This window comes from Nilaparvata lugens, chromosome Y (assembly GCF_014356525.2).
Source record: "Nilaparvata lugens isolate BPH chromosome Y, ASM1435652v1, whole genome shotgun sequence".
Taxonomy (NCBI): Eukaryota; Metazoa; Arthropoda; class Insecta; order Hemiptera; family Delphacidae; genus Nilaparvata; species Nilaparvata lugens.
In genome coordinates this window covers 3,973,556-4,001,555 of record NC_052519.1, presented here as the reverse complement: position 1 = coordinate 4,001,555, position 28,000 = coordinate 3,973,556, and the positions used below count along the sequence as shown (strand labels likewise).

The following is a 28,000-nucleotide window of genomic DNA, read 5'->3' as shown; positions in this document are numbered from 1 at the left end:
CTGTTTGAGTCCTTATGATGATAAGAGGTACATTGCTGAGAACGGTGTTGACACTCTCCCTTTTGGATATTATAGAGTGCCCACAACACTCTAACTGATTGCTCAGTATTCTCCGTGACAATCATCCAACACCACTAATTTTGATTTGACTGTTGTAAATATCATGAATATTATTAGATCTAAGCTAGCTTTAGAGCTTCATAGCGTGCTGAGTGTGAACTATGCCACTCGCAAATATGAACTGAAAAGTGAAAAAGACCTGCTTCAAGCCGACCTTATTGAGATGACAAGTTCATCGCGTTTTAATAAGGGTTATAAATATATCTTAGTTGTTATTAATTTTTTTTCAAAATTTGCATATTGTGTACCATTAAAAGACAAGACAAGCCAATCTGTATTTAACACTCTCGAACCAATTATTTCTAAAAATAAGGGAGTTAAGCTGTTCCAAACAGATCAGGGAACAGAATTCTTTAATTCAAAAGTTAAAGCGTTATTAGATAGATATAGTATTAAACATTACCATGTTTTTAGTGATAAGAAAGCATCTATAGTTGAAAGGCTGAATAGAACACTTAAAGCAAAAATTTATAGATATTTAACTGAGCATGGAACCAAAAACTGGATAAGCAATCTAGACAGTTTAGTTCGTGATTATAATGCAACAACGCATTCATCCATTAGAATGAAACCTAAAGATGTGAGGAAGAAAGATCGTAATCATGTTTTAATGTCATTGAATTCTGCATTCAATAGACGATATAAATTGAAAAATTCAAAACCAAAATTTGAGCTAGGTGATATCATGCAAATCACGAAGAAACGATTATTTTTCGATAAATCTTATAACATAAACTGGAGCGCAGAGTATTTTGTGATTCACTCTATATTTCCTCCTAAACCTATAACCTACTCACTGAGAGATCTGAACGGTGAAGTAATTAGTGGTCGGTTTTATGCAGAAGAGATTGAAAAAACACAATTAAACGAATCGGAGAGACAAGTGTATTTGATTGAAAGAATATTAAAACGTGATAAAAAAGGATTGTTAGTGAAATGGATTGGATTTTCAACACCTAGTTATATTAGTAAAGATCAATTATTAGATGAAAAATAATCTTTTGTAATCTATTGTCAATATCATGTACATTTATTGTAAATAATCTTTTGTAAATATCATGATGTACATCCATTGAAAATATAATAGAAGTATTATTATCAAACATTGGTTCTCATTTCAATCCATAGTTTCATTTCGTAATATAAGAATCTTTGCACACTCAATAGCCGATAAGCAGAAAAGAGGGTAAGGAACAGAGAAGGTAGATACATCCATCCTCTGTCTGATGATGATGACAGGAGGTGGAGAGTGGTGTCTACAATCCAATCTCTTGATACACCCCTCTATGCTGATGCATGTGTGCTCGGTCATTGCTCTCATTCATTGCGGCACTGATCTAACTTTTGTAAAAATTTTCAGTAGCTTATCAAATCACGTTCTGTACGTTTGTAATCATGAGTCAAATACCAATTGTTATCTTTGATAAATCAATTACAGATAAAGAAAAGCCTGCATTTTGTAAAAATGGAGACTTACTTCCTCATAATGCAAGAATGTTAATTATTTCTCCCAGTGCTGGAGGAAAAACAAATATATTATCTAATTTAGTATTTGCTGAAAATGGCTCAAGATTTAAGCACATTTACTTATTTAGCAAGAGCTTATATCAACCAAAATATGTTTTTCTCAAGAAGGTATTTGCAGGTTTGAAAAATATCGGATTTCACATGAAAGAGGATGTGAGCCAAATTCCCCATCCGAGCCGTATCCCCGAATATAGCTTAGTAATTTTTGATGACTTATAACTGAGCAATGTTCCACAGATAAGAGAATATTTTACTATGGGACGTCATCGAAATATCGACACAGCATATTTAATTCAGAGTTATGGAGCTACACAGAAACATTTCACTAGAGACAATGCAAATATGATTATAATTTTTAAGATGGATTTATTGAGTCTCAAATTAATTCACAGAGATCATGTTGGAGGAGATATTTCTTATAAAGATTTCAGTAAACTTTGTCATACAGTTTGGAATCGTAAACCACATAATTTTGTTACAATTTTGAAAGAATGTGATATAAAGGAAGGAAAATATCGGGATTCACTGGACACAATTCTTTCCGTTCAGTAGAGATTAATTCTTTGTACAGTCATGTTGTCTAAAACATATAGGAGGAGGAGAGGAAGGAACATAGTAAATAACAAGAAGGAGAGTTTAATCGAAAAGATTAAGGAATTGAGAAAAGTAATCAGCGACAAGCATAAAAGCTTAGTTAATTTTGAAAGACAATTGGAGGAATACAATAGGAAAACTCTATCACCATTGATAGAACCTATAATTGAATTGGGAAAAACCAAATCTAGTTTTCTTTCTAATCATGATTTTACACCTAAAAAGGAAGAAGTAAAAGAGGAACAAGAGAGTATGGAAATTGATGATAATGAGGAGGATGATGAGGAAGATGAGCAGAGTTATGAGAGTTCAACAGACAATTTTTCAAGCTCGACTAAATTTGAAAACAGTTTACTTGGTTCTAGTAGAAACGATGATGTGCTGTCACAATATCTAAAAACGTTTCATGCGGGAAAATTGAATAATTCAATTAGTTATGGAATTTCATACAATTCTAAAGATGATGTGTATTATATTGGAAATCAGCAAGTAATATTCGACGATGGTTATATAGATATTGGTGAAGACAGATTTCGAATAACTCACGGTCTACTTGAGCTATTATTCAGTTCAAGACCGAATTTGAATCTTTATAATCAGAGTGATCTGGATAAGTATAAAAAAATCTTAACACTTACAGGCATACATTTAGATCAAAGAGGGTATGTTAAACGAAATCAGGGAATTAAATCACAAATGATTCAGAAGTTATTTCCCAGTAAAAAAATTAGTGAAAAGAAGGGATGGGGTTTATTGAAATTTGCAAAAAATAATTCTTATGATAGAATTTATCAATACTTTGATAATTTTGACGAATTAGTGGAAAGATTGAATTTACTCTATTCCTCAAAAGCTTCTGGCAACACTGGACATGATATTGAGATCGCGTCTATAATTGAAGAGCTAAAAGAAGCAAAACTAATCGTTCAGTGTAACGATGACTCTGCATCGATTCGGTCGAATTGATACACCTAGTGCTGGGCCTGCTGTTGCTAATCTTATGTGTGATATTGACTCGATAATGCAGAAGATAATCGAATCGATAAATCAACAAGGAATCAGCGAAGCTGTGAAATTTTATTTAGATTCGCAAATAACCAAACTTGTTTTGGAAAATACAAAGAATATTGGAGTGAGCATAATTGAAAGAGAACATATTCTAAGTACATTACAAAATTTTAGTGCTAATATTGATGAAGCTATTGGAGAGAGAACTCTAACTTTAGAATCTGCTCTAGGAGAAGTGAAAACTTCAACAGACAGCTTTTCATCCCAGTTGGTGAGTATTAACAACGATAAAGTTGATAAAGCTTATTTAGATGAGAAATTAAAAGCCATATCAGATAAAATTAAGAATTTGGAGGTGCTGGACAGAAACTATCTCAATACTAAATTAAAACAGCTTAGTACAGAAATTTTTACTAAAGTAAATGAAACACAGCCATCGCTAATTGATAATATTTAGAATCTACTTTGCAGAAATTGAGTAGTTCTCCATTAACAAAGGAAGAGTTTGAAAAACGATTATCTGAAATGGCGAGTGCAATAAAAGCTAATATTATGGACAGTATTGAACAATTCATTACAAAAGATGCCATTGCTATTCTGATTAATCAAATTGCAGAAAAGTATGCAACTAAAAATGATATTGGAGATTTTATTAAGAAAAACGAGATGGAAGTCGTTGTGAAAAGCGTTTGTGATGAAATAGCTGAGGGAATTAAAAATTCGGAAGAGGGTACTGTCATGAGACTGCAGTGTTCGGCTCCATTCATAGATTATCTTAATTTATTCATACACAGGATAGCACATGATATTGTGTCCAGATATGCTCGGGTTAGTTTTCATATGAACTGGATAGAAGCCAAACAGGGGTGAGAGGGGGGAGGGGATTTCGAGCAAAAAAGTGTGTTTGAACTGTTAAAATCCCTTTACTGATAATATCTGTTGCTCTACCGCTAAGTCTGGCAACACCACTTCAAAGTCGTTCTAACAACAGGCAATGGATCTAAAAATTGATAACGAATTCTAACGTAGGTGTGTGACATATTAAACAGTGAGACTCACTTACAATGGTCAGCATTGGATGCATGTGAAGCTTAGATGTTATTAAAGAAGGACAGAACTGACAGAAGAGGATATAGCATGAAGGATATAGCGGGTACAACAATAGAACTATGGTGAAGTTTTCACTTTTGATATTGTGGTAATTATTCATATTAAATGAAAAAGACTGAGAAATTGACAAAAAGCCACAGATTTACTGATACTTAGAAAGACTGGGTTTGGTTATTACACCATTGTCAATCTCTGGTAAACATTTTCATTTTCATTAATTATATGGTTAAATATGGTCTTTTTCATTTAATATGGTGAAGTTCACTGTAAATCGTCATTACTATCAACATCAATGTTACACATTAAAGAGATGCAAAGTGTTTGAAGTGAATCTAAAATATAGATGATTTCTCTATAGATGAATTTCACAAAGCTGGGAAAAGAGATTAGCGAGTCGAAGTGTAGAAGGAAATTGAGTTATTTTCATTTCACACATTCAGTTTACATGAGAAGAGAGTAATGTCTAAATCACAACAGCCATAAGAATCATGTAATTGGACGATATACAGTTACATGTAATCGTTGACAAACTAAAATTTACTGTTAAATATTGTAGGAAATTTTGCAAGTTTTCGTTTTTAAAATCTTTATATGATTATGTATTTCAATCAATGATGAAACCTTAATCAATCATGAAGCCTTTTTAACAATAATCGATCATTGGGATCAAAGGGTTAATCATAAGAGATAAGGGTTAAATTGTGATTAGTAGAGCCTATTGGTTTTAGTCTACTATAATACTTTATAATAGTGGAGTTTAACTATTAACTATTGTGTTTGTGGTACATTGTAATAGAAAAAAATGAATAATTCTTTCAAAACATTGAAGACGTAAAAATATGGAAAAATTTATACTTTCAAATGTGCAAGGATTCAAATAGATTAGAACTACAATTATCCGAATTAATGGGGACCGGGACCCATTCGGATAATCGGAGTTTTTTTTTTAAATTTCCATTGGAGAAAGGAAAAGCTACGTTTTGATATTGCACTATTTTTTCATTGAAATGAATTTAAGAAACATGATATTTTCACTTGTTTTAAATATAAATAGAATTTACTTATGTACAAGGGAAGGACAATAGTGATCGAACGCGCAAACACTGGCATCGCAGGGGGAAAAATTTTAGTGCACTTGGACTTTTTTTGGACAAATTTCTTTCTGAAAGTGATTCGGATAATCGGTGATTCGGATAGTCGCAGTTCGGATAATTGGAGTTCTACTGTACGAGCATTTCACATTCCAAAAAATTAAATATGAAGACTAAGAGAAAGTAATTACTGTATTATATCGAATGTTCCCTAATCAAATCTAACACACTGACCTAATCCAATAAAAGAGCAATAAAAGTCCAAAATGTTGATGACACAATCCATGTTCAATATAAAAACAATCAGCTCAACATATGAAACCAATCAAACCATTATCGTGAGAGTCAGCAAATTTCAACTACACAACTCAAATACACATTCAATCAGAACGCGACACGCAGCATGACGTCACATTTGCATCAGATTATAGATTACTGTTGCCTCAAACTATGGAAATATTCAGGGGAAATACCGCTTAAAATACATTATTAATTCTGATTCACAGCCACAAAGCGAGCAAACAATAAAAAAAATTCAGCGACAGAGCGGTAATTCCTGGAAACCGTTCTGAATCAAAATGCAAAACCGTTATCTCTGTGTCCTGTGTCAACTCTAGATCAAAGCAACACTGTCAACACATTTACTTCAGCTCTCTCTTTTCAACTTTATCACTCACACTCTCTCCCTCTCTCTTTCTATTTACCACTTCGTCACTATCTAACTTTCATCGTTACATTTCATGTTTTACCGTGTTTCTGTCTCCATTTTCATTCCATTGTCTCCATTGTCTCATTTTCCCTTGTTCTTCTTCTCTTCTTCAACATCATTAATCTTCTTCTTCATCTCAATCATCATCATTCAAAAATTTTTGTCAAATTTATTTATCCTCAATGATAATTACAAAGTTTAAAACATAAAGTATAAAAATCATTTAATAGTTATATATACAGTAGGTATTATAGTCAGTAATATATAAGGAGAGTCCGTGCAAGGTAGAAAAACCTATGCGCAGAGGCCGAGTGTTGAAGATTTTTACATAAATTTTTAGCAAAAAGATTCTTTTCGTACAGACTTTCAGACAAAAGGTGCGTACAGACTTTCGCTCTGCTCCGCAACCGAACGTCACTTCAGCAGAGCGATTGATGTTCGACCGGGGAACGCGAGAAGATCTAACATCTTCCGTAACGTTCATGATGGGTGCGACTGCAGAGCGGGGGCGGAGCGACTGCGGTACGTTGGAGGAACGAGGGCGGTACGATGGCGGAGCGTCCTCGGTGCGGGTTGGAAGCGCGTATATGTGTACGCAGCTATAGACTGGAGATATACTCGAAGATTTCCATAGTATAACAATATAAGACTTAAATATTTGATATCATAATTTTGGTAGTAAGAAAGAAGATATGAGGTTGTGCAGAAGAAGAAGACTTGATAAATGCATGAAGATAAAATTAATGGGAATAGAAAAAGATAAGTGCTGAGCTCAGTTAATAAGAGACATGACAGAGTTTAGATCGGTGCGGATCCAATTTTCTATACGTTTTTCAACATGCCCAACCGGCCTGGATGTGATGAAATTTTGTGGAATACTATTAAAAATTCTATTACAATTATACATATTGTTTTCTGCAAATGGATAGATCAGTTCGGGAACATTCAACTCTTAAGGTGCGTACATATATATTCGCGCCGCGAACATGAGCAATTCACTTCTAATCAGCTGACTATATATGTATTTTTACAGAAACGTTAAGATACAGATATAAAAAGCTTGGCATCAGCTGCTTAAAAGTGAATTGCTCATGTTCGCGGCGCGTAAATCTGTAAGCACCTTTAGGCTTCATTATTGTATGGATTTGGGTGGGTGGTGAACGATTCTGAATTCTTTTTTTTATTTATGTTTCAGCTTTATATATGATTCAGAGGCCCGGGTTCAAATCCCGGCCCGGGCAAGATATTTATCTCGGGCCACTCCCGTGTTTTCGGATGGACACGTTAAGCGTCGGTCCCGGCTGCCTGAAAAGCAGTCGTTAGGTCATGTCAGAGGTCCTGAAATTGATCAGTTGCGACCTGAACACTCTGACACCAGACTTGAGCCAGCCAGGTCACTCGATATTATTATTATTATTTATGAATAGGATTAAGCTCTTGACATAAAGCTGTTATAGAGTGAGAACGCTCATTTCTTGGAGAAGCTCGGCACTGGGATACAGCCAAGGCTTACCCAAGGCAGCTCTAAGTATATGTTTTTGGACAATAAACATTTTATTGAAATGACAGTCGAAAGCCCCGCCCCAAATCAAGATTCCATATTGGAGCACGGACTGTGCATAGGCAAAATATATCAATCTTATTATATTTTTATTATCTAATTTATTAATATTATAGAATTTATGAATGTTATGTTTCAGCTTTTGGCATTTATCATTTATATGGTGTTTGCACCTTAAATGAGGATCCAATGTTATCGCAAGATACCTCACTTCCTGTACCCTCTCTAGAGCTGGACAGTTGCATTGTTGTGGGAACATTATGAGACAGTTTTCTCTATGTATTCTTACATACAAGTTGGAATTCAGTGATCTGATACTGGGAGAGAATTGCAGAAAAACACTCTCAAATCAATTGAAAGGTTTAGAGTACAATAATTTCTTTATACTCGTCTAAAGAAGTACTCATACTTCATAATCGTACATTTTCTCTGTAAACTTCCAGTTGTAATTTCAATTGCATTTTATGTCAGTATCCATTCTTCTTTAGAATAAAATTTCAAATGATGTTGAACTCACTTCATTGTAACAAACATTGAGACAACAAAATAATTGAAAATTTAGCTTTGATCTACAATCTACAATAATGAAATGAAATGAAATGAAATTTATTGATTCCTTTCACAAAAAACATAACAAATTACAATTTAAAAAAGTAGGAACTAAGTTGACCACTCTAACCAGTATTCGTGGTCAACTTACAATCCGTGTCCTTAATTCAATCACAATTCAGAATTTCTCACAATCTAAAAGTAATTCTATTATGGAACTTTGGAATCTGATTTTCGAATTCTAAATAATATATATTAGGAAGAAACATCAACAATGATTGCCTAGAATAGAATTATTACCATTTATTTGATGACGAGGCAAAGTTAGGACGGTAATGTCCACTCTAACACTTGACCACGAATGGTAAACAAGCCATAATGATAGAAGATAGCCCAAATAATTAGAATTAGAGCAAAAATAGCATAATATTATACGTCTATGATGATACTAAGAATACCGTACTTCACCTCATTCCAACAGCAAAAGATACATGCATATAATTATGTCTCTCTCATGAATCCACTAATCCACGTATTTGACGTAGCTTGATTATAAATGTATATAATTCCTGATGAAACTGCGATGAGAATTTCAAATGACTGCCAGACCACCTCTATGAGTTTCCTTCGAGTTTTCAGTCACGCAACTTCGCTTTTCCACTGGCCGGGAAATTTAGAAATTTTTCATCTTCCTTCCACATCACACATAACGCTTGTATCTCTTTTCCCTCCTCTCACAACTGACAACTATATGTGACATTTCATTCTAATAAAATAACGTGAATGCTTTCCATTCAACCATCACTGACTGTTTGAAGTGAAACTTACTTCAATTCCTACATATCAAAATTTCACAGTAATCGAGTTGTAACCTCTGATTGACAATAATGACAATTAAAAATAATCCTAGTTATTAGCTATAGTGAGGTCCACGTTATAATGGCAGTGTATGATTTGCAATGGTGTTGCTATCCTTGTCTATCGTTCAACAAAGCAGATGCCGCTATCTCTTTCACGCAGTGCGATGTTGCCACATATTTTATCAACAATGTAGAAATTCAACTAATTGACAAGATATTTTATCTCAATCATTGAAATTTATTATTACATCTTGAAAAATATATTTTCTTGACAAATAAAATATGATTAACTATTTTCAACAATAATAAACATTTAAATTCATCAGATATACCAGTATCAGCTGTTTGGGTGGCAAGGCTGAGATCTGGCAACCCTTTCCTCCTATCTTCCTACACTGCCATTATAACGTGGACTTCACTATAATCAAGTTACCCCATATCAATTGAAAGACATTTTTTATGTATATGACGGATTAATTATAATAATCATTGTGCTTTATGCTCGGTCTACACGACAACGATATTAACGCAAACCAGCCAGGTTTGCGCTAAGTTTGCGTCGTGTAGACCGGAGATCGTTGTAAAATTCTGAAGTTTAAAGGCTTGTGCTTTCTTTGATCAATCTCAGCCAGGTTTGCGTCAATTTTTCTAGGAAACGATTATGTCTATCTATCCATCAAAACCTAAATCGCTTCAAGATGAAGATAGAGATTTCGCGATTTCAGATTCGGATTCAGCACCCTCAAATTAAATATGTGCGAGGTCAATTCTCAAAAATACTCAAAAACAAGGAACATTTTTTAATGGATAATAGTTATATTATTTACTCAATAGTAATGTAATAGATATAGTTATTCACTCTTAACTTGATAAGAAGTATTCTTGATTATTATTATCATCGAGGAGGAAGATTAATAGGAAGAGTATGGTGAGGAGGAGGAGGAGGAGGAGTAGGTGAGGAGGGAGAGGAGGAGGAGGAAGAAGAGGAGAAGGTGGAGGAGGAAGAGGAGGAGGTGGAGGAGGAGGAAGAGTAGGGTGAGGAGGAGGAGGCGGAGGTGATGGGGGAGGAGGAGGAATTGGTGGAGGAGGAGGAAGAGGAGGAGGAGTAGGAGGCTTGAGTTACTATTTATCTCAAATTTATAAGCACTTCAAAGACTTTGTATAGAATTTAAATATGGTTTAGTTTATAATACAGGTTTGTTTTAAAGTTGGTGTCGTGTGAACAGAGGTTTGAGCAAACTTGGCTTAAAGCCAGATTTGCGTAAACCTGGCTTTGAGCCAAGCTTGCGCAAATGTCGTTGTCGTGTAGACCCGGCATTACACTGTATTGATAATGATATTTTTTTTTGTATTATTTTAATCACTTTGACAAATTAATTTAAATTTCGTCAAATATTGATTGACGCACACTATTAATTTGTACACATGTCTGTTGAATAAAGATTTTTCTATTCTATTCTATTCCATTCAAATAGCGTATCCCCAAAACTTCTCTAATTGAATCTAGTGTTATGCTTTTTCATGAGAGCTTATATCCCAAAAGTTTCTATATTCAAAACTATAGTGAGGTCCACGTTATAATGGCAGTGGATAAAGATAGAAGAATAATGATGTCGATTCTCTGCATTAATTAATTATATTTCTACACTGTCAAAAACATAATTGGCATCGTTGTGGACCTAGAAAAGGATAGTACCACCGGCTTTGTCGAATGATGGACAAGGATAGCAAAACCAAAGTTGATCAAATACTGTCATTATAATGTGGACGAAAATTATTCATGACCGACCTTCAGCCAGGTGGATATATCCTCCCTCCTTCCTACTTGCCATTTAAACAATATAGAAACTATTGATAATTTCTTTATCTTTTAATAAAGTCCAAAATACTAGATACACGATTATGATCCCCAATCAATCAATGTTCAATCTCGTTTTTTCATTCAACTTGATTGACGACACACAATTTCAAATCTCCAATTTCATCCTGCTCTTTTCATTATTTCATTCCATCTCAATTCATGATACTCTTTTATCCAACAATCCTGTCCTGAATAAAAGAAAGAAACAGTGTGTGTGTGTGTGTGTGTGTGTGTGTGTGTGTGTGTGTGTGTGTGTGTGTGTGTGTGTGTGTGTGTGTGTGTGTGTGTGTGTGTGTGTGTGTGTGTGTGTGTGTGTGTGTGTGTGAGAGAGAGAGAGAGAGGGGGGGTTTGTGAGAGAAGGAAACAGAGTGAGAAAGAGAAATTCGTTAGCAGATTATGACCCTGTTCAGTAAACTCCCGATTCATATTTATCCTTTGTTAGGATACGCTCCAGTTTCTTCTCGACTTTTCACCAACTGTATAAAAGTAGTTAGGCGCAATCATTTTCTCTCACTCTCTCCTCATTTTATTCTTATTCTTTTTCTTCTTCTTCTCCTTCATATTTTATTCTCGTTGTCAGGTTCCTTCATAAGGTTATCCAGTACATGCATGGAGCTACACGCTCAATGTGTGGGTATATGGTGCAATGTATCACAAATATATGTGCTGATATATGTTGCAATATGAGCTAAAATAGGTACTAGACTTTAGAAATACTCAAAGGATGGGAATTTCTTCCATGTGAGAAGTTCTTATCTGGCAGGCGATGAGGTCAGATCGTTTATCGGAGCTCCAGTTCACAGTTTGAAAGTTTCGAAGTGCATCAATCCGCCTGATTGTTCCTGTGTTTGCCGGTATTGTGTCCTATTTTGTTGCGAATTAACTTTCAAATAATTATTTGAAATACTTGTATACACCGACGGGAAATGGCCAAGTGCAAAAAGTGTGATAAGGACATTGTCTTTGAGAAAGGAATAAAACTGGACGATTATAAATGCGTTATTTGCCAGGCTCAGTTTCATACGTCGTGCGTGAGTGAGACGTTAACACGAGGTGCGAAAACAAACTGGAAGTGCGAGGTATGTGGTTCTAATACTGTATCAGGGACAAGTAAACTAGAAAATAACAAAGATCAAGCGGATACATTAGTGCTTAAGGCGATAGCTGATCTACGAGCTGAAATTAATACGCGGTGGGATGAAAATGATAAAAAACACGATCGTATGCAGAAAAACATTGATCAAATTAACAGTGATTTTTCGTCTTTTAAAGCGAAACTCGATGGGGTTGAGCAACAAGTTTCCAGTGCCGAAAGTAAAATTAAACTATTAACCGCGGAAAACTCAAAATTGAGAGATGAAATTAATGATCTGCAGCAGCATACACGGAAGAATAATGTGGTTATTTCCGGTATCCCGGTTCTCCCAAGAGGTGCTTATGTGCTCCCGTTAATAGATAAAATAGCAGATCTACTTCAAGTACAGTATTATCGCACGGACATTAACGCTGCCCATTGGCTTCCGGTACGTGGGGGCGGCCGAGAGAACCAGTACATCCTCGTTGCTTTAGTATCGAGGATTGTCAAGCAAGAATGGCTACGTGCGAGGCGTAACCGAAAAAGCCTCACCGCCAATGAGATTGACAGAAATTTCCCACAGAACCAAATTTATATCAACGATCAACTGACACAAAAATCGCGTGAAATTTTCAACGCTGCGAGGTTCTTGGTCAAACAGGAGAAACTGGCCTCGGTGTGGACGAGCGACGGCATCGTGATGGCCAGGAAAATTCCACGAGGACGACCCTTCCGGGTGACCAGTCTGGATGCCCTCACCGAGAGAGCGTCGCCTCCGGGGGCTGCACGGCCCGTCACCGTCCCGCCCACCACTGACCAGCCCAGCGCTCTCGACCAGAGCCGACGTCGTGCCGACGACGAGCCGAACAAGCAGACAGTTAGTGATACGACCGGAAATTTGTAAATGTAATGGACTAGAACAAGGTAAAGCAGAGCATTTTTATTCTTTTCCTTTCTTACTATTTGTATACAATATCAAAACTCAAACAGTTGGGATACATAATCTACAGACTTTCTTTATAATTTTGTTTTTTTTTCTTAAGTTTAGTTTTTAGTTTATTATCTTTATATCTTTTTTTTGTAATCCAGCAACAAGAGAAAATCCTACTATAGCTTATGGTTTTGAGGGTGAGGAGATATGAAGTATTTTTCCAGATGTACAGAATATTTATTTTTATTATTTCACTCAGTATGCTTGAATGAACATGATCTCTTAATTTTGTCTCTGGTAATAGCAAAGTAAAAATCTTCCATCACATGTATTTTGTCGATCTTTATCCAACATAGATAAATAGAGTCCTAATACCCGAACTGAATAATCATATTTCGATAAAGTGATGACAGCAGAAGAGATAGGGCATAATATTGAACAAGCTCGCCATAATTACGGGATTAGATTCCCGTTCAAACAACTATAAATAAAAATCTGGTGTGGTACACTCACACAACTTTCCTTGCTCATTGAACTAACTATAAGCCTCATTCTTAAACGAGAATGATTTAGGGGAATAACATAATGACGATTGGCGGCAACATATTTGAAACTAAGATCAGACTTCTGTATATGTGTATAGTTGTTTTCAGAGTGCTTTTTCCTTTGTGTAAATTGTGAAATTCGATATTTTTTAAAAGTCGTCGAAACAGCTGTTCTACAGATGAAATATCTCGATGTGTTCTTTTTATGAACTGCTCTACCTACCTACCTCATGCACGAGAAAGAGGCTACAAAGTCCATTTCTCAAGGATGGGGTGGACCCCTCATTGATTTCTCAGAAAGGAGACTCATTCCAGTTAATAAAGCCGATAAATAACTATACAGGGTATGAATTTGAAAAAAATCGGTCAGTCATTTTTGAGAAAATCGTGAAACACATGTTTTTTTAGTGATTATCCGCCATTTTTCTCAATAATATTACGGAGCTCCTGAAATTTTCCCAGAAATGAGACTCATGTCAGTTGATAGGGTTATAAATAGCTATCCATGGTATAAATTTGAATGAAATCGTTGGAGCCGTTTTCGAGAAAACCGTGAAAAACATGGTTTTTTAGTGATTATCCGTCATTTTTCTCAATAATATTACGGAGCTCCTGGAATTTTCCCAGAAATGAGACTCATGTCAGTTGATAGGGCTTATAAATAGCTATCCATGGTATAAATTTGAAGAAAATCGTTAGAGCAATTTTCGAGAAAAACGTGAAAAACATGGTTTTTTAGTAATTATCCGCCATTTTTTCCGCCATCTTGGATTGAATTTTATTGAATTTCTTATTGTCGGGTCCTCATGGTATAAGGACCTTAAGTTTAAAATTTCAAGTCAATCGGTTAATTAGGAATGGAGTTATCGTGTTCACAGAAATACACACACACATACACACACACACATACACACACACATACACACACACACATACACACACACACATACACACACACCATACACACACACACACATACACACACAGACCAATACCAAAAAATCATGTTTTTGGACTCAGGGGACCTTGAAACGTATAGAAAACTTGAAATTGGGGTACCTTAATTTTTACTTTCCTTGCCCTATTACCATAGGTAAGGAAAGTATTGCTTTCCAAAAAAAATTAAGGTACCCTTATTTCAAGTTTTCTATACGTTTCAAGGTCCCCTGAGTCCAAAAACATGGTTTTTGGGTGTTGGTCTGTGTGTGTGTATGTGTGTATGTGTGTGTGTGTGTGTATGCCTGTGAACACGATATCTCAATTCCTAATTGACCGATTGACTTGAAATTTTAAACTAAAGGTCCTTATACGACGAGGATCCGACAACAAGAAATTCAATAAAATTCAGTCCAAAATGGCGGAAAAAATGGCGGATAATTACTAAAAAACCATGTTTTTCACGGTTTTCTCGAAAACGGCTCTAACGATTTTCTCCAAATTTATACCATGGATAGCTATTTATAAGCCCTATCAACTGACCTGAGTCTTATTTCTGGGAAAATTGCAGGAGCTCCGTAATATTTTTGAGAAAAATGGCGGATAATCACTAAAAAACCATGTTTTTCACGGTTTTCTCGAAAACGGCTCTAACGATTTTCTTCAAATTCATACCATAGATAGCTATTTATAAGCCCTATCAACTGACATGAGTCTCATTTCTGGGAAAATTGCAGGAGCTCCGTAATATTTTTGAGAAAAATGGCGGATAATCACTAAAAAACCATGTTTTTCACGGTTTTCTCGAAAACGGCTCTAACGATTTTCTTCAAATTTATACCATGGATAGCTATTCATAAGCCCTATTAACTGACATGAGTCTCATTTCTGGGAAAATTGCAGGAGCTCCGTAATATTTTTGAGAAAAATGGCGGATAATCACTAAAAAACCATGTTTTCCACGGTTTTCTCGAAAACGGCTCTAACGATTTTCTTCAAATTTATTAAATGGATAGCTTTTTATCAGCTCTATCAACTGGCATGATTCTCCTCTCTGGGAAACTAATGGGGGGTCCACCCCATCCTTGAGAAATGTACTTAGTAACCTCCTTCTCGTGCATGAGGTAGGTAGGTAGCGCAGTTAATAAAAGAACACATAGTCAAGATATTTCGTCTGTAGAACAGCTGTTTTGACGACTTTAAAAAAATTACGACTAAAAAAATAATCGAATTTCACAATTTACACTAGGGAAAAAGTAGTCTGAAAACAATAATTATATATACACATAATTATACAGAAGTTTGATCGTAGTTTCAAATATGAGCAAGGAAAGTTGTGTGAGTGTACCACACCAGATTTTTTTTGGAAAGCAATACTTTCCTTACCTATGGTAATAGGGCAAGGAAAGTAAAAACTATAACATAAATCATCATACTATAAATATCAAACAATGGAATACAGTATCAATATTGCTTCTCATAGACCTAGGAACATTGAAGGTATAATTATGCCCTATGCACTATTAGACTAGTTCATAAATAAATTATTTGCTTACTAGTATCCCGAAGCTTGCAGAACATTATAATTTTAATATTGCAGGTTATTCTGCTAATGGTCAATTTTAATATTGCGGGTTATTTTGCTAATGTTTCAAACTTAAAATAATGAATACACACCCATTGCTACAAAAGTCCTGATCTTAAACAAAATAATTTAAAAATAGATACCTCGTATCAAACTTTTAAAATTTCAAATATGTAGTTATACGTTTGAGAGTGAATCTAGAAAAGATAAGGTATAATAGGTATTAGCTATTCTATCTTTTTTCTAAATTGTTCAGTTTTGATATTAAGTATTAGCAACTTTTATAACAGCGTAGATATATTATAATTATAATAATTTTTGTATCTTGAAAACCACACAAAAATGAATACTTTACTAGAAAATTATATGCAGCATCCGTTAACATACTTTTTAATCAGGCGGTATGATGCACCGTTCTTCACCATGAATAATAACAATCAAGATGAAGTCCTGATACAATGTTCCGAATTTGCTGACAATGATGATTTAAATAGTAGTTTTCAGCATAACATAGATGTAACAATTAATTGTGTTAGACTCAGATTACTTCATCTCAATATTCGTAGCTATAATAAAAACTTTGATGAATTTCTCATATTGTGGCAGGGTATTAAAACTAAATTTAATGTTATAATTTTAACCGAGGCATGGTTGGACGAGGATAGTGAGCTCATGAGCCTTGACGGGTATCAACTGTTTCGAAGTCACAATGGATTGAATCAATGTGATGGCATAGTTGTGTACTTGGATGATAGCTTATCTTCCGTCACCTGTAATCAGTTCTCAATTGGTGGGCTAGCAACGAGCTTGACCTTGAATTTCACCTGGGCCAATACACCTTGTCAACTTCTCTGTATTTATCGTAGCCCGTCTTCATCTCTTCCATACTTTATTGATAGTTTAACGAATTTACTCCAAACCGACACTAACCCTTCATATCTAAAAATCATAGCTGGCGATATAAATTGCGATATCCTTCACCCAAATATAAACTCGCAAGAGGAACGCTATCTGGATATGCTATATGAATGTGGTTATATATCATGCATTGACCGGATAACGCGCCCCAATAGCAATACATGCATAGACCATTTCTTTATCAAATTGCCGTTCCATTTCAATGCATGTTCTTTCATTCTTCAAACGAGCATAACTGATCATTTTGTAATTGGGTTAGAAGTGGAGAATAATTTGTTGATAGAACCGAGTAGAAATATTGACACCCAATATTCCAAGATCATTAACTGGTCTGGAATTGATGAAGCCTTGAAAGTGGAGAGTTGGAGACGGGTGGTCGAGGCGGCTGATGTTGATGAGGCTGCTGAGAGTTTCAATGAGATTCTACAGAAAAATTTGGAGCAGCTCACAACATCCGAAAGAGTGTGTGCTAAAACGAAAAAAATTAAACCATGGATAACCTCTGGCCTCCTGCAATCGATGCGTCGTCGTGACAAGTTGAGTAAAGAGGTCAGGAGAAATCCATACAATAATCAACTCAGACAAAAATTTATTCGATTCCGAAATACACTTAAGGCAGCTATTAAGCGTTCTAAGTACAATTATTATAAGAATAAATTGAGTGAAGCTGGGGGAGACTCTAGGAAATTCTGGAATGTTATTAATGAGGTTTCTGGTCGATCCACGGGCAAGCCGAAATTTCCGCTGCAGGCGTACTGTGAGCGCGGCGGTGAGGCCTCTCCCGCTGAAATTAAACAAATAGGTTATGCCTTCAATGAATACTTAGCCTCGGTTGGCTCGCGGTTGGCCGGGGCACTGCAGCCGACTGGTCCACTCGAGGTGGACGACGCCGACCATGCGACGGACGCTGTCTTTGCTCTTTGTCCCGTCACCCACAACGAGCTTATCGCGGTAGTGGTCAGTATGAGAGGCGGTTCGGCTCCGGGATGGGATGGAATACCGACCAAGTTAATTAAAAACAGCATTAACACACTACAGTTACCTCTGCTACACATAATTAATCTTAGTTTTACAACAGGTAGATTTCCGAATGTTTTTAAAATTGCAAAAGTTGCTCCTATATTTAAGTCTGGACAAAAAAATGTTACCTCAAACTTCAGGCCAATTTCTATACTTTGCACGGTATCAAAAATAATTGAAAAATGCGACAAAATACAACTCACAAATTACCTTGAGCGTGAGAAAATAATTTCCAATTCTCAATTTGGCTTCAGACAAGACAGGGGTACCTCCCACGCGCTTTTTGAATTAATAAGATACATAAGTGGAGAAATAGGCAACAAAAAACGGGTGATTGTCACATTCCTCGACCTGGCAAAAGCATTCGATTCTATTGATAGACATAAATTGATAGTGAAACTCCAGCACGCCGGCGTTGAATCCCTGGACTGGTTTATTAGTTACTTGGAAAACAGGTCGCAGTTTGTGTCCATCAACGGTACACAGAGTGACCCAAAAAGCATCGAGTATGGTGTGGTTCAGGGTAGTACCCTGGGCCCCTTACTATTCTCTATCTATATCAATAACATAACTAGAGTAAATATTGAAGGGAAACTATTGTTATTCGCCGATGACACTGTTTTAGTGTCGTCTGGTAGTTCTTGGGACGAAGTCTATGAACAGGCCTCCTCAGACCTACTAAAAGTTAAAAGGTGGTTTGACCAGAACACCCTATCATTGAATGTCGGAAAAACCAAGTCTCTGCCTATATACTTTAGACAGGATGGCGATCCTGGGCTGAGAAGGCTTGCAATACACTCCTGTGGTGATCTGCGGTCGGCCGCCTGCGGCTGTGACGAGGTTGAGCGTGTGGAGCAGTATCGCTACTTGGGAATAACAATTGATCACAAAATGAGTTGGTCCCCACACATTGTCAATGTTAAACGGAAATTGAGGAAATTATTGTATGCCTTCTCACAGCTGGCATGGTTGGTGGCTGCGGATCAGTGCAGGAGTGTGTATTTTGCGTATGTTCAGTCGCTGCTTCAATAAGGTGTAGTGGCGTGGGGCGGTGCCTCGGCCGCTGTGCTTGAGCCTCTGGTTGTCACGCAAAGAGCGCTTATAAAAATTATTCTAAAGAAACCAGTCAGATACTCGTCAGACCAGCTCTTTTCCGATTTCCAGGTCCTGGATATCCGCCAGTTTTACTTGAAATCCATCCTCACATTTATAAAAACAAATAAAACCAATATCTTTACGAACTTACAACATGATTATCAAACCAGACACCGAATAAATTACGGATATAACTTTCCCAGATCAACCTTAACGTCACTGAACAGTAATCCCTTTCTACTTGCCCATTTGATTCATCGAAACCTCCCACAAACAATCATAGATGCAGAAGAACTTGGTGCTGCCGCCTACAAAAAGAGAGTAGGTTTTTGGCTCCGCTCAATCGGCCGGGTGGCCGCCGCGGCGCTGCTGGAGTCGCCATATAGGTGACGCGAGGCAGTTAGCACATGCTCAACCACAAACCTCACTAGTTTGTGATTTTGTATTCCAAGCCCTTCATGCCTCTCTTATTTATTTTCAATTATTTATATTCTGCTTTTATATTGTACTTTCTATTTAAGGTTGTTAAATCGTCAGTTCAGATAGCTCACAAGAAGATGAAGTATTCTGAGTCGGGTACTTGTGCTGTGTGAATCATCATTCATACAGTTTGTATTTTATACATTACAGGATTTAACATTTTTTTTTTATTTATAGGTTAAGCTTGAATCAATATAAATCATTGACTGTTTTTTGCACTTGTATTACCTGTATAGATTGTGTACTCTTTCCCCGCGCACGGATCAACAGTCCATGCGGGGAAATAATTATTCCATAATTATTATTCTGTTCTATATTGTACATTGTTTTTGTATTGGAATAAGGAAATTAAAAGAAATTATTATTCTGTTCTATATTGTACATTGTTTTTGTATTGGAATAAGGAAATTAAAAGAAATCGTTCAGAACGCTACTGGTTGAATAAAAGAATATAAATTATTTATTCACAGAGACAAGGCTTTAATTCTGCATAAAGAAGTCATATACCGTACAGAATATTTCAGTAGGGAAAACGTTTATAGTATGGAAAGGTGTAAATTATATTTTTCCAAGACAATTAATTTGAATAAAAAACTTAAGGGTGATAAGCTTAAATTCTGATTGTAGATGTCATACATTCATGAATATTGTATTTTTTATTCAGGACAACTTTTAATATAAATGAAACTCATTATTATTATTTGTATTTATTTATTTATTCATAAATATGTCTATTTATGTCACATATGAGTTTATCAATGGGGAATAGGTGTATTTTGAAGAATATTTTCCACGGAAATTAATTTGAAAACCTAATCAGTTATAAGATCAATGCGCTCATGTGTTTCAATAAACGAGAACTGTCATATTCAAGTTTTATATTAAAACACTACTTTGTTTTATCATGGAGAAAAGATACATTATTCGTCTACTAGAAAGAAAAGGTAGAGAGAGGAATATATTTTACAAATGAATCAAAAATTCGAAAAAAAATCTTTGAGGAGGAAAAGATAATGACAAATAGAAGAAGAAAATTTAAGTTTAGAGAGAGAAATTCCTCTCCTCCTCCTCATCATCATCACCTACGAACTTTAGGGTGATTCCTCCTCTACCACTTCCCCCTCATCGCCCTCCCCTCCTCATCACCCACGAACTTCAACCAGAGACCATGACACCGATCAGGTAAACACAGTACATTCAGTCACTTCATCAGCATTCCTTATAAAGCTTCCTCGCATTCAACCAATGCTGTCACTTTGAAGTGAGTCTGACTAGACAAATACCGTTTTTATAGCTATGTGCAGTACATTCACAGATATACTACGGCCAACCACGGCTTAACCTATACAAATTGCACGTAAATAGTAGCACGCGTATTAAGTAAGGTCTTAAGGTCTCAACTACTAAAGCATCGTGCCTTTAATGTAAAGTCGCATAGTGAGAAGGATGGAGTGATTGCTCAATTGCTAGCCTACGAACTTGGACAAAGGAGAATGGAAAACGAAGGTAATGAGAGGAGACAGAAAATAGAGAGAGAGAGAGAGAGAGTAAGAGAGACGGAGAAGAAAAGGTAATGGACTATAACACAGTTTGAATCATCGTTTAATCAATAAATAAATACCAAGTAACCTGTCTGGCTCGGGTCTGGTGTCAGAGTTTTCAGGATATTTTGTCTCGCTTGATACATTTGATTTCTCAAAATATCAAGTCTATGGAAATATATTCAATCAAAGGAAAAAAAAGAATTACTTCAAGTTATTCATTGAAACTTGTAATTCTGCTCATCTGAAGCATCGTTTGAGAGATCAGGATGATGTATGACGACAATGGGGATTATTCATATCTTCTATCCATCTTCTTCTTCTTCTATATATATGAAAGCGAAATGGCACTCAAGTAGAGGGAAGTTAAGACTTAAGACAGGCTTTTTTGCTCGAAATCCCCTCCCCCCTCTCCCCCCTCGTCCATCCCTCCCCCCCTTCCCCCCGCCTGTAGGGTGGGGGTGTTCTAAAAATAGATTTCCCCTTCCCCTTGCCAAGTGGTGGTGAGGGGGATGAAAAGAGAGAGATATCTTTTCATCCCCCTCACCTCCACTGGACAAGGGGAAGGGGTTAGAGAGAGATATATCTCTCTCTTTCTCTCTCCCCTTCCCCCTGCCCAGTGGAGGTGAGGGGGTTGAAAAGAGAGAGATATATCTCTCTCCAACCCCTTCCCCTTGTCCAGTGGAGGTGAGGGGGATGAAAAGATATCTCTCTCTCTCTCTCTCTCCCCTTCCCCTTCCCCAGGTGAGGGAAAAAAAAAATCCCTTTTAGGAGGAAAAATTCCCTCTCTATAGTGACAGATTGAAGTGAATCCATATTTCTACATCTAATGCTATACTGACAGATTGAGGTGAATGCTAGATGAGGGAAAAAAATCTCTTTGAGAGGGAAAAATTCTCTACTGTCAAATTAAAGTGAATCCATATTTCTACATCTAATGCTATACTGCCAAATTAAAGTGAATGCTAGATGAGGGAAAAAATCTCTTTGAGAAATTCCCTTGGTGACAGATTAAAGTGAATTCATATTTCTACATCTAATGCTATACTGACAGATTGAAGTGAATCCATTTCGCTCTAATGCTATACTACGATGACGGGCTCAAGAGAGAGAGGAGGATACGCTCCCCTCGCTTCTCACAACCAGCAGACGGATCTGCTTTCTCCTTCTTTTACTCGTGCCATCTCTTTCCCGCACCCTTCTAAATTCCTTCTTTATTACGAAAGGTGAGTAAAGGAGATAAGGATCAAGTTCCATTTTGATCGGGCGTTCCTATACTGTCAGATTAAAGTGAAACGTTTCTCTCTGCCCCAGCATTACGAAAGGCGAGTAAAGGAGATAAGGAGTAACTATGTTCCATTTTGATCGAGTGTTCCTATACTGTAGTAGTGAAACATTTCTCTCTGACCAGCATTACGAAAGGGGAGTAAGGAAGAATGTTATACTAGCGAATCTAGTATAAGTTCTATAATGGGTGATATTATGCTTGCTTTCCAACTGACAGTCAAGAGTTCAATCAAACTGATTATGAATGTGTAAAAAATTGAGCTCTTTTGCTGTACAAACATGGCAGTCGTTTTTTTTAAAGTGATTTCTCCGACAATATGTAAGTATAATTGGAATTTGCTAGCATATCCAAAAATACTTACACATTCTCAGACCTATTTCACTCGGGACGGAACTCAACGTCAATAGTTACCATGAAACTGCCTTAAGAAGATACGATTTCCGCTCACATTTAATTCCCATGAACGAGAATTAAAACTTCTGATGTTATTCTCATTCAAAACCAGTGAATATTCTTTCGGCAACTTGATAGTATGTTTAAAGTCGGCTTCACTATCAATATCGATAATTTTAAGGTGAATTTCACCATTATCGGCAAATGTTACCTTTGTTACCACAAACCAATCATAGGCATAAAATTCAAAACCCCAATCAACTAGTGGATTTGCTTCTACAGACAACTCGTTGAAACTTGTGCAGTCAAAATAGTTAGACATCATGTTGTCAGTTCACCTGTTTAGAGTAAAGTGACGCGTGCACTCGCTCGAAACTATAGGTGAAATTTGAAACTATAGGTGTTAAAAGTTCACTCTCTCACACATCCTTTTACAAGATTTATCAATATAGTCAAAAATGTCTAGGGTGTGAAATTTGAAACTATAGGTGTTCACTCTCTCTCACACATCCTTTTACAAGATTTATTGATATAGTCAAAAATGTCTAGACTGAAATTTGAAACTATAGGTCTGTACTTCTCTCTCTCTCTCTCTCACACAAGTGTTTATACAATCAATCACACTCGTCTAGACTGAAACAACATATCGTTCACTCTCTCTCTCACACAACTCAAGATTTTATGTTTTCGGGCCCAATATGAAGTCTTTATATTTGACCAAATCCATTTTTTCTGTAATAATTTGCACTACCTGATGTTCGGAAAGGTTATGATCTTTTGCCTCAATCCAATTCATATGGAAAGACACCTCGGCATATTTGGATACAATGTCAAATGCGATTCTGTGGATGAATAAACTTAGGTACTTAATGAATGGAGCCGAACATTGCAGTCTCATGACAGTGCCCTCTTCCGAATTTTTAATGCCTCAGCTATTTCATCACAAACGCTTTTCACAGCGACTCCCATCTCGTTTTTCTTAATAAAATCTCCAATATCATTTTTAGTTGCATACTTTTCTGCAATTTGATTAATTAGAATAGCAATAGCATCTTTTGTAATAAACTGCTCAATACCCTCCATAATATTAGCTTTTATTGCACTCGCCATTTCAGATAATCGTTTTTCAAACTCTTCCTTTGTTAATGAAGAACTAATCAATTTCTGCAAAGTAGATTCTAAATATTGCTTATCAATTGCCGATGGCTGTGTTTCATTTACTTTAGTAAAAATTTCTGTACTAAGTTGTTTCAATTTAGTATTGAGATAGTTTCTGTCCAGCACCTCCAAATTCTTAATTTTATCTGATACGGCTTTTAATTTTTCATCTAAATAAGCTTTATCAACTTTATCGTTGTTAATACTGAGCAACTGAGATGAAAAGCTGTCTGTTAAAGTTTTCACTTCTCCTAATGCACTCTCTAGAGTTTGAGTTCTCTCTCCAATAGCTTTATCGATATTAGCACTGAAATTTTGTAATGTACTTAGAATATGTTCTCTTTCAATTATGCTCACTCCAATATTCTTTGTATTTTCTGAAACGAGTTTGGTTATTTGCGAATCTAAACAAAATTTCACAGCTTCGCTGATTCCTTGTTGATTAATCGATTCGATTATCTTCTGTGTTATCGAGTCAATATCACACGTAAGATTAGCAAGAGCTCCGCTAGCACTACCCGTATCAATTCGTCCGAATCGATGTAGAGTCATCGTGACACTAAACAATTAATTTTGCTTCTTTTAGCTCTTCAATTATAGACGGGATCTCCACATCATGCCCGGTGTTCCCACTAGCTTTCGAGGAATAGAGTAAATTTAATCTTTCCACTAATTCGTCAAAATTATCAAAGTATTGATAAATTCTATCATGAGAATTATTTTTTGCAAATTTCAATAAACCCCAACCCTTCTTTTTACTGGGAAATAACTTTTGAATCATTTGCGATTTAATTCCCTGATTTCGTTTAACATAGCCTCTTCAATCTAAATGTATACCTGTAAGTGTTAAGATTTTTTTATACTTATCCAGATCTCTCTCATTATAAAGATTCGAGTTTGGTCTTGCACTGAATAATAACTCAAGTAGACCGTGTGTTAATCAAAATCTTTCATTATTAATATCTATATAACCGTTATCCAATATTACTTGCTGATTTCCAATAAAATACACATCATCTTTAGAATTATATGAAATTCCATAACTGATTGAATTATTCAATTTTTCCGCATGAAACGTTTTTAGATATTGTGACAGCACATCATCGTTTCTGCTAGAACCAAGTAAACTGTTTTCAAATTTAGTCAAGCTTGAAAAATTGTCTGTTGAACTCTCATAACTCTGTTCATCCCCCTCTCCATTATCATCAATTTGCATACTCTCCTCTTTTACTTCTTCCTTTTTTGGTTTTACACCAGAGTGTGAGAATTTGTTTTTTCCCAGTTCAATTATGGGCTCTATCAATGGAGAGAGCGTTTTCCTATTATATTCCTCCGATCGCTTTTCAAAATTGACTAAGCTTTTATGCTTCTCTCTAATTACTTTTCTCAATTTCTTAATCTTTTCGATTAAACCAACTTTCTTTCTATTCAGTTTTGTGCTGTTGTATGACAACATGTCTGCACAAAGAATTAATCTCTACTGAACGGTAAGAAACGTATTGAGCGAATCTCGGTACTTGCCGCTATTAATTCCACACTCGGTCATGATAGTTGGAAAATTATGAGGTTTACGATTCCAAACTGTATGACAAAGTTTAACGAAATCTTTATAAGAAATATCTGCTCCAACATGATCTCTTTGAATTAATTTCAGACTCAATAAATCTACCTTGAAGATTATAATCATATTTGCGTTGTCCGTAGTGAAATGTTTCTGTGTAGCTCCATAACTCTGAATCAAATATGCAGTGTCAATATTACGATGTCGTCCCATGGTAAAATATTCTCTTATTTGAGGTACGTGATTAAGTTGGAAGTCGTCGAATATGACGAGAGAAAATTGTTGAATTTTGTTGGGGTGAGGTATAGATTCCGAATTGCTGTTTATATGAAATTCAATACCCTTCATTTTTGAAAAGACTTTTCTCAAAAACAAGTACTTATCTTGATACTCGCTCTTCGTGTGCAAGTATATAGTTTTAAATCTCAACCCATTCTTTGAAAAATTGAATTAAATAGTAAATTGGTCTTGCCACAACCTGAAGAGCCTATTATAAGGATCCTTGCATTATGTGGTAATAACTTACCATTTTTACACCATGTTGGCATTTCTTTCTCTCTTATAACATTGTCGAAATTTACTATCGGAATCATGTTAGTCACGTGTACAGCATGTGATCTGATAAGGAACTAATCATTTTTCGTAAGTTATCAAGGAGGAGGAGGAGGCTGTGCGCTAGACACCACATGGCTGTGTATAGCTTATCACATCGGGATGCAAGCGACAGGTTCTCGCTCTCCCCTTTCACAGTGGTGCACTGATAGAAGTTTCTCACTTCAATATATCGTTCCCTCTCTCTCCCGCACCCTCTTCACGAGAATGCATGTGTTCCCCCTTATCTAAGCCTAACCAAATAAAACTTCAGATTAAAATGAAACTGAGAAGCATTTTTTGTTAGAGACGTATTATATTTACAACAAATCTTTGTCATATTTACACTGAATGGAATGTATTTGCAATAGATTATTTACAATAAATGAACATGATATTTACAATAGATTATTTACAATAAATTCACATGATATTTACAATAGATTACAAAAGATTATTTTTCATCTAATAGTTGATCCTTACTAATATAACTAGGCGTTGAAAACCCAATCCATTTCACTAACAATCCTTTTTTATCACGTTTTAATAATTTTTCAATCAAATACACTTGTCTCTCCAATTCATTTAATTGTGTTTTTTTAATTTCTTCTGCATAAAACCTACCACTAATTACTTCTCCGTTTAGATCTCGTAAGCTATACGTTACAGGTTGAGAAGGAAATATAGAATGAATTACAAAATACTCTGCGCTCCAGTTTATGTTATAAGATTTATCGAAAAGAACCCTTTTCTTTGAGATTCGTACAACATCTCCTAGCTTAAATTTCGGTTTTGAATTTTTCAATTTATATAGTCTATTGAATGCAGAATTCAATGACATTAAAACATGATTACGATCTTTTTTCCCCACATCTTTAGGTTTCATTCTAATGGATGAATGCATTGTCGCATTATAATCACGAACTAAACTGTCTAGTTGCGATATCCAGTTTTTGGTTCCATGTTCAGTTAAATATCTATAAATTTTTGCTTCAAGTGTTCTATTAAACCTTTCAACTATGGAGGCTTTCTTATCGGTAAAAACATGATAATGTTTAATACTATATCTATCTAATAACACTTTAACTTTTGAATTAAAGAATTCTGTTCCCTGATCTGTTTGGAACAGCTTAACTCCTTTATTTTTAGAAATAATTGGCTCAAGAGCGTTAAATACAGATTGGCTTGCCTTGTCTTTTAATGGTACACAATATGCAAATTTTGAAAAACAATTAATAACAGCTAAGATATATTTGTAACCCTTATTAAAACGCGATAAACTTGTCATCTCAATGAGATCGGCTTGAAGCAAGTCTTTTTCACTTTTCAACTCATATTTGCGAGTGGGATAGTTCACACGCGGCATGCTATGAAGTTTTAAAGCTAACTTAGATCTAATAATATTCATGATATAGTCAAATCAGTGGTGACGGATGATTGTCATGGGACATACTGAGCAATCAGTTCACAGTTGGCAGACTATAATGTCCAAATGGGAGAGTATCAACACCATTCTCAGCAATATACCTCTTATCATCATAAGGGCTCAAACAGATTTTTGCACATTCAACCTGATACATGGTGTGATTATAGGATCTTAACAAATTAAATTTTACAATGATTTCTTATATAAATAAAAATTAAGCTTTCTACATTTCACTCCGCTCTGTACACCCTCTGCTATACATTTATTTACAGGTTCTTCATTCTCGTTACATACTAAAAATGAGTAAAGTTTGGATCTAAGTCTAAGAAATTTATGGACAGGTTTTGACCCGGTCTCATCCTTGAACTTTCCTACAACTTTATTTCTCTCCATAGAAAAGCAAGGGTGGGAAGGTGGATAGTTAGAAGTATCGAAAAGGGTCAAATTTTCTCTAATCAACTGATACA

The 28,000-nt window shown here is 35.7% G+C and overlaps 1 protein-coding gene across 1 annotated transcript; it reads left to right on the top strand.

Annotated features, from left to right (window-relative positions):
* Window positions 1-17,008: 17,008 nt before the first annotated feature.
* LOC120355241 lies at window positions 17,009-18,094 on the top strand. Its single transcript, XM_039443587.1, has 2 exons — window positions 17,009-17,782; window positions 18,022-18,094. The coding sequence occupies exons 1-2, from the start codon at window positions 17,080-17,082 to the stop codon at window positions 18,039-18,041; spliced, it is 723 nt and encodes a 240-aa protein (XP_039299521.1). The 5' UTR covers window positions 17,009-17,079; the 3' UTR covers window positions 18,042-18,094.
* Window positions 18,095-28,000: the final 9,906 nt, after the last annotated feature.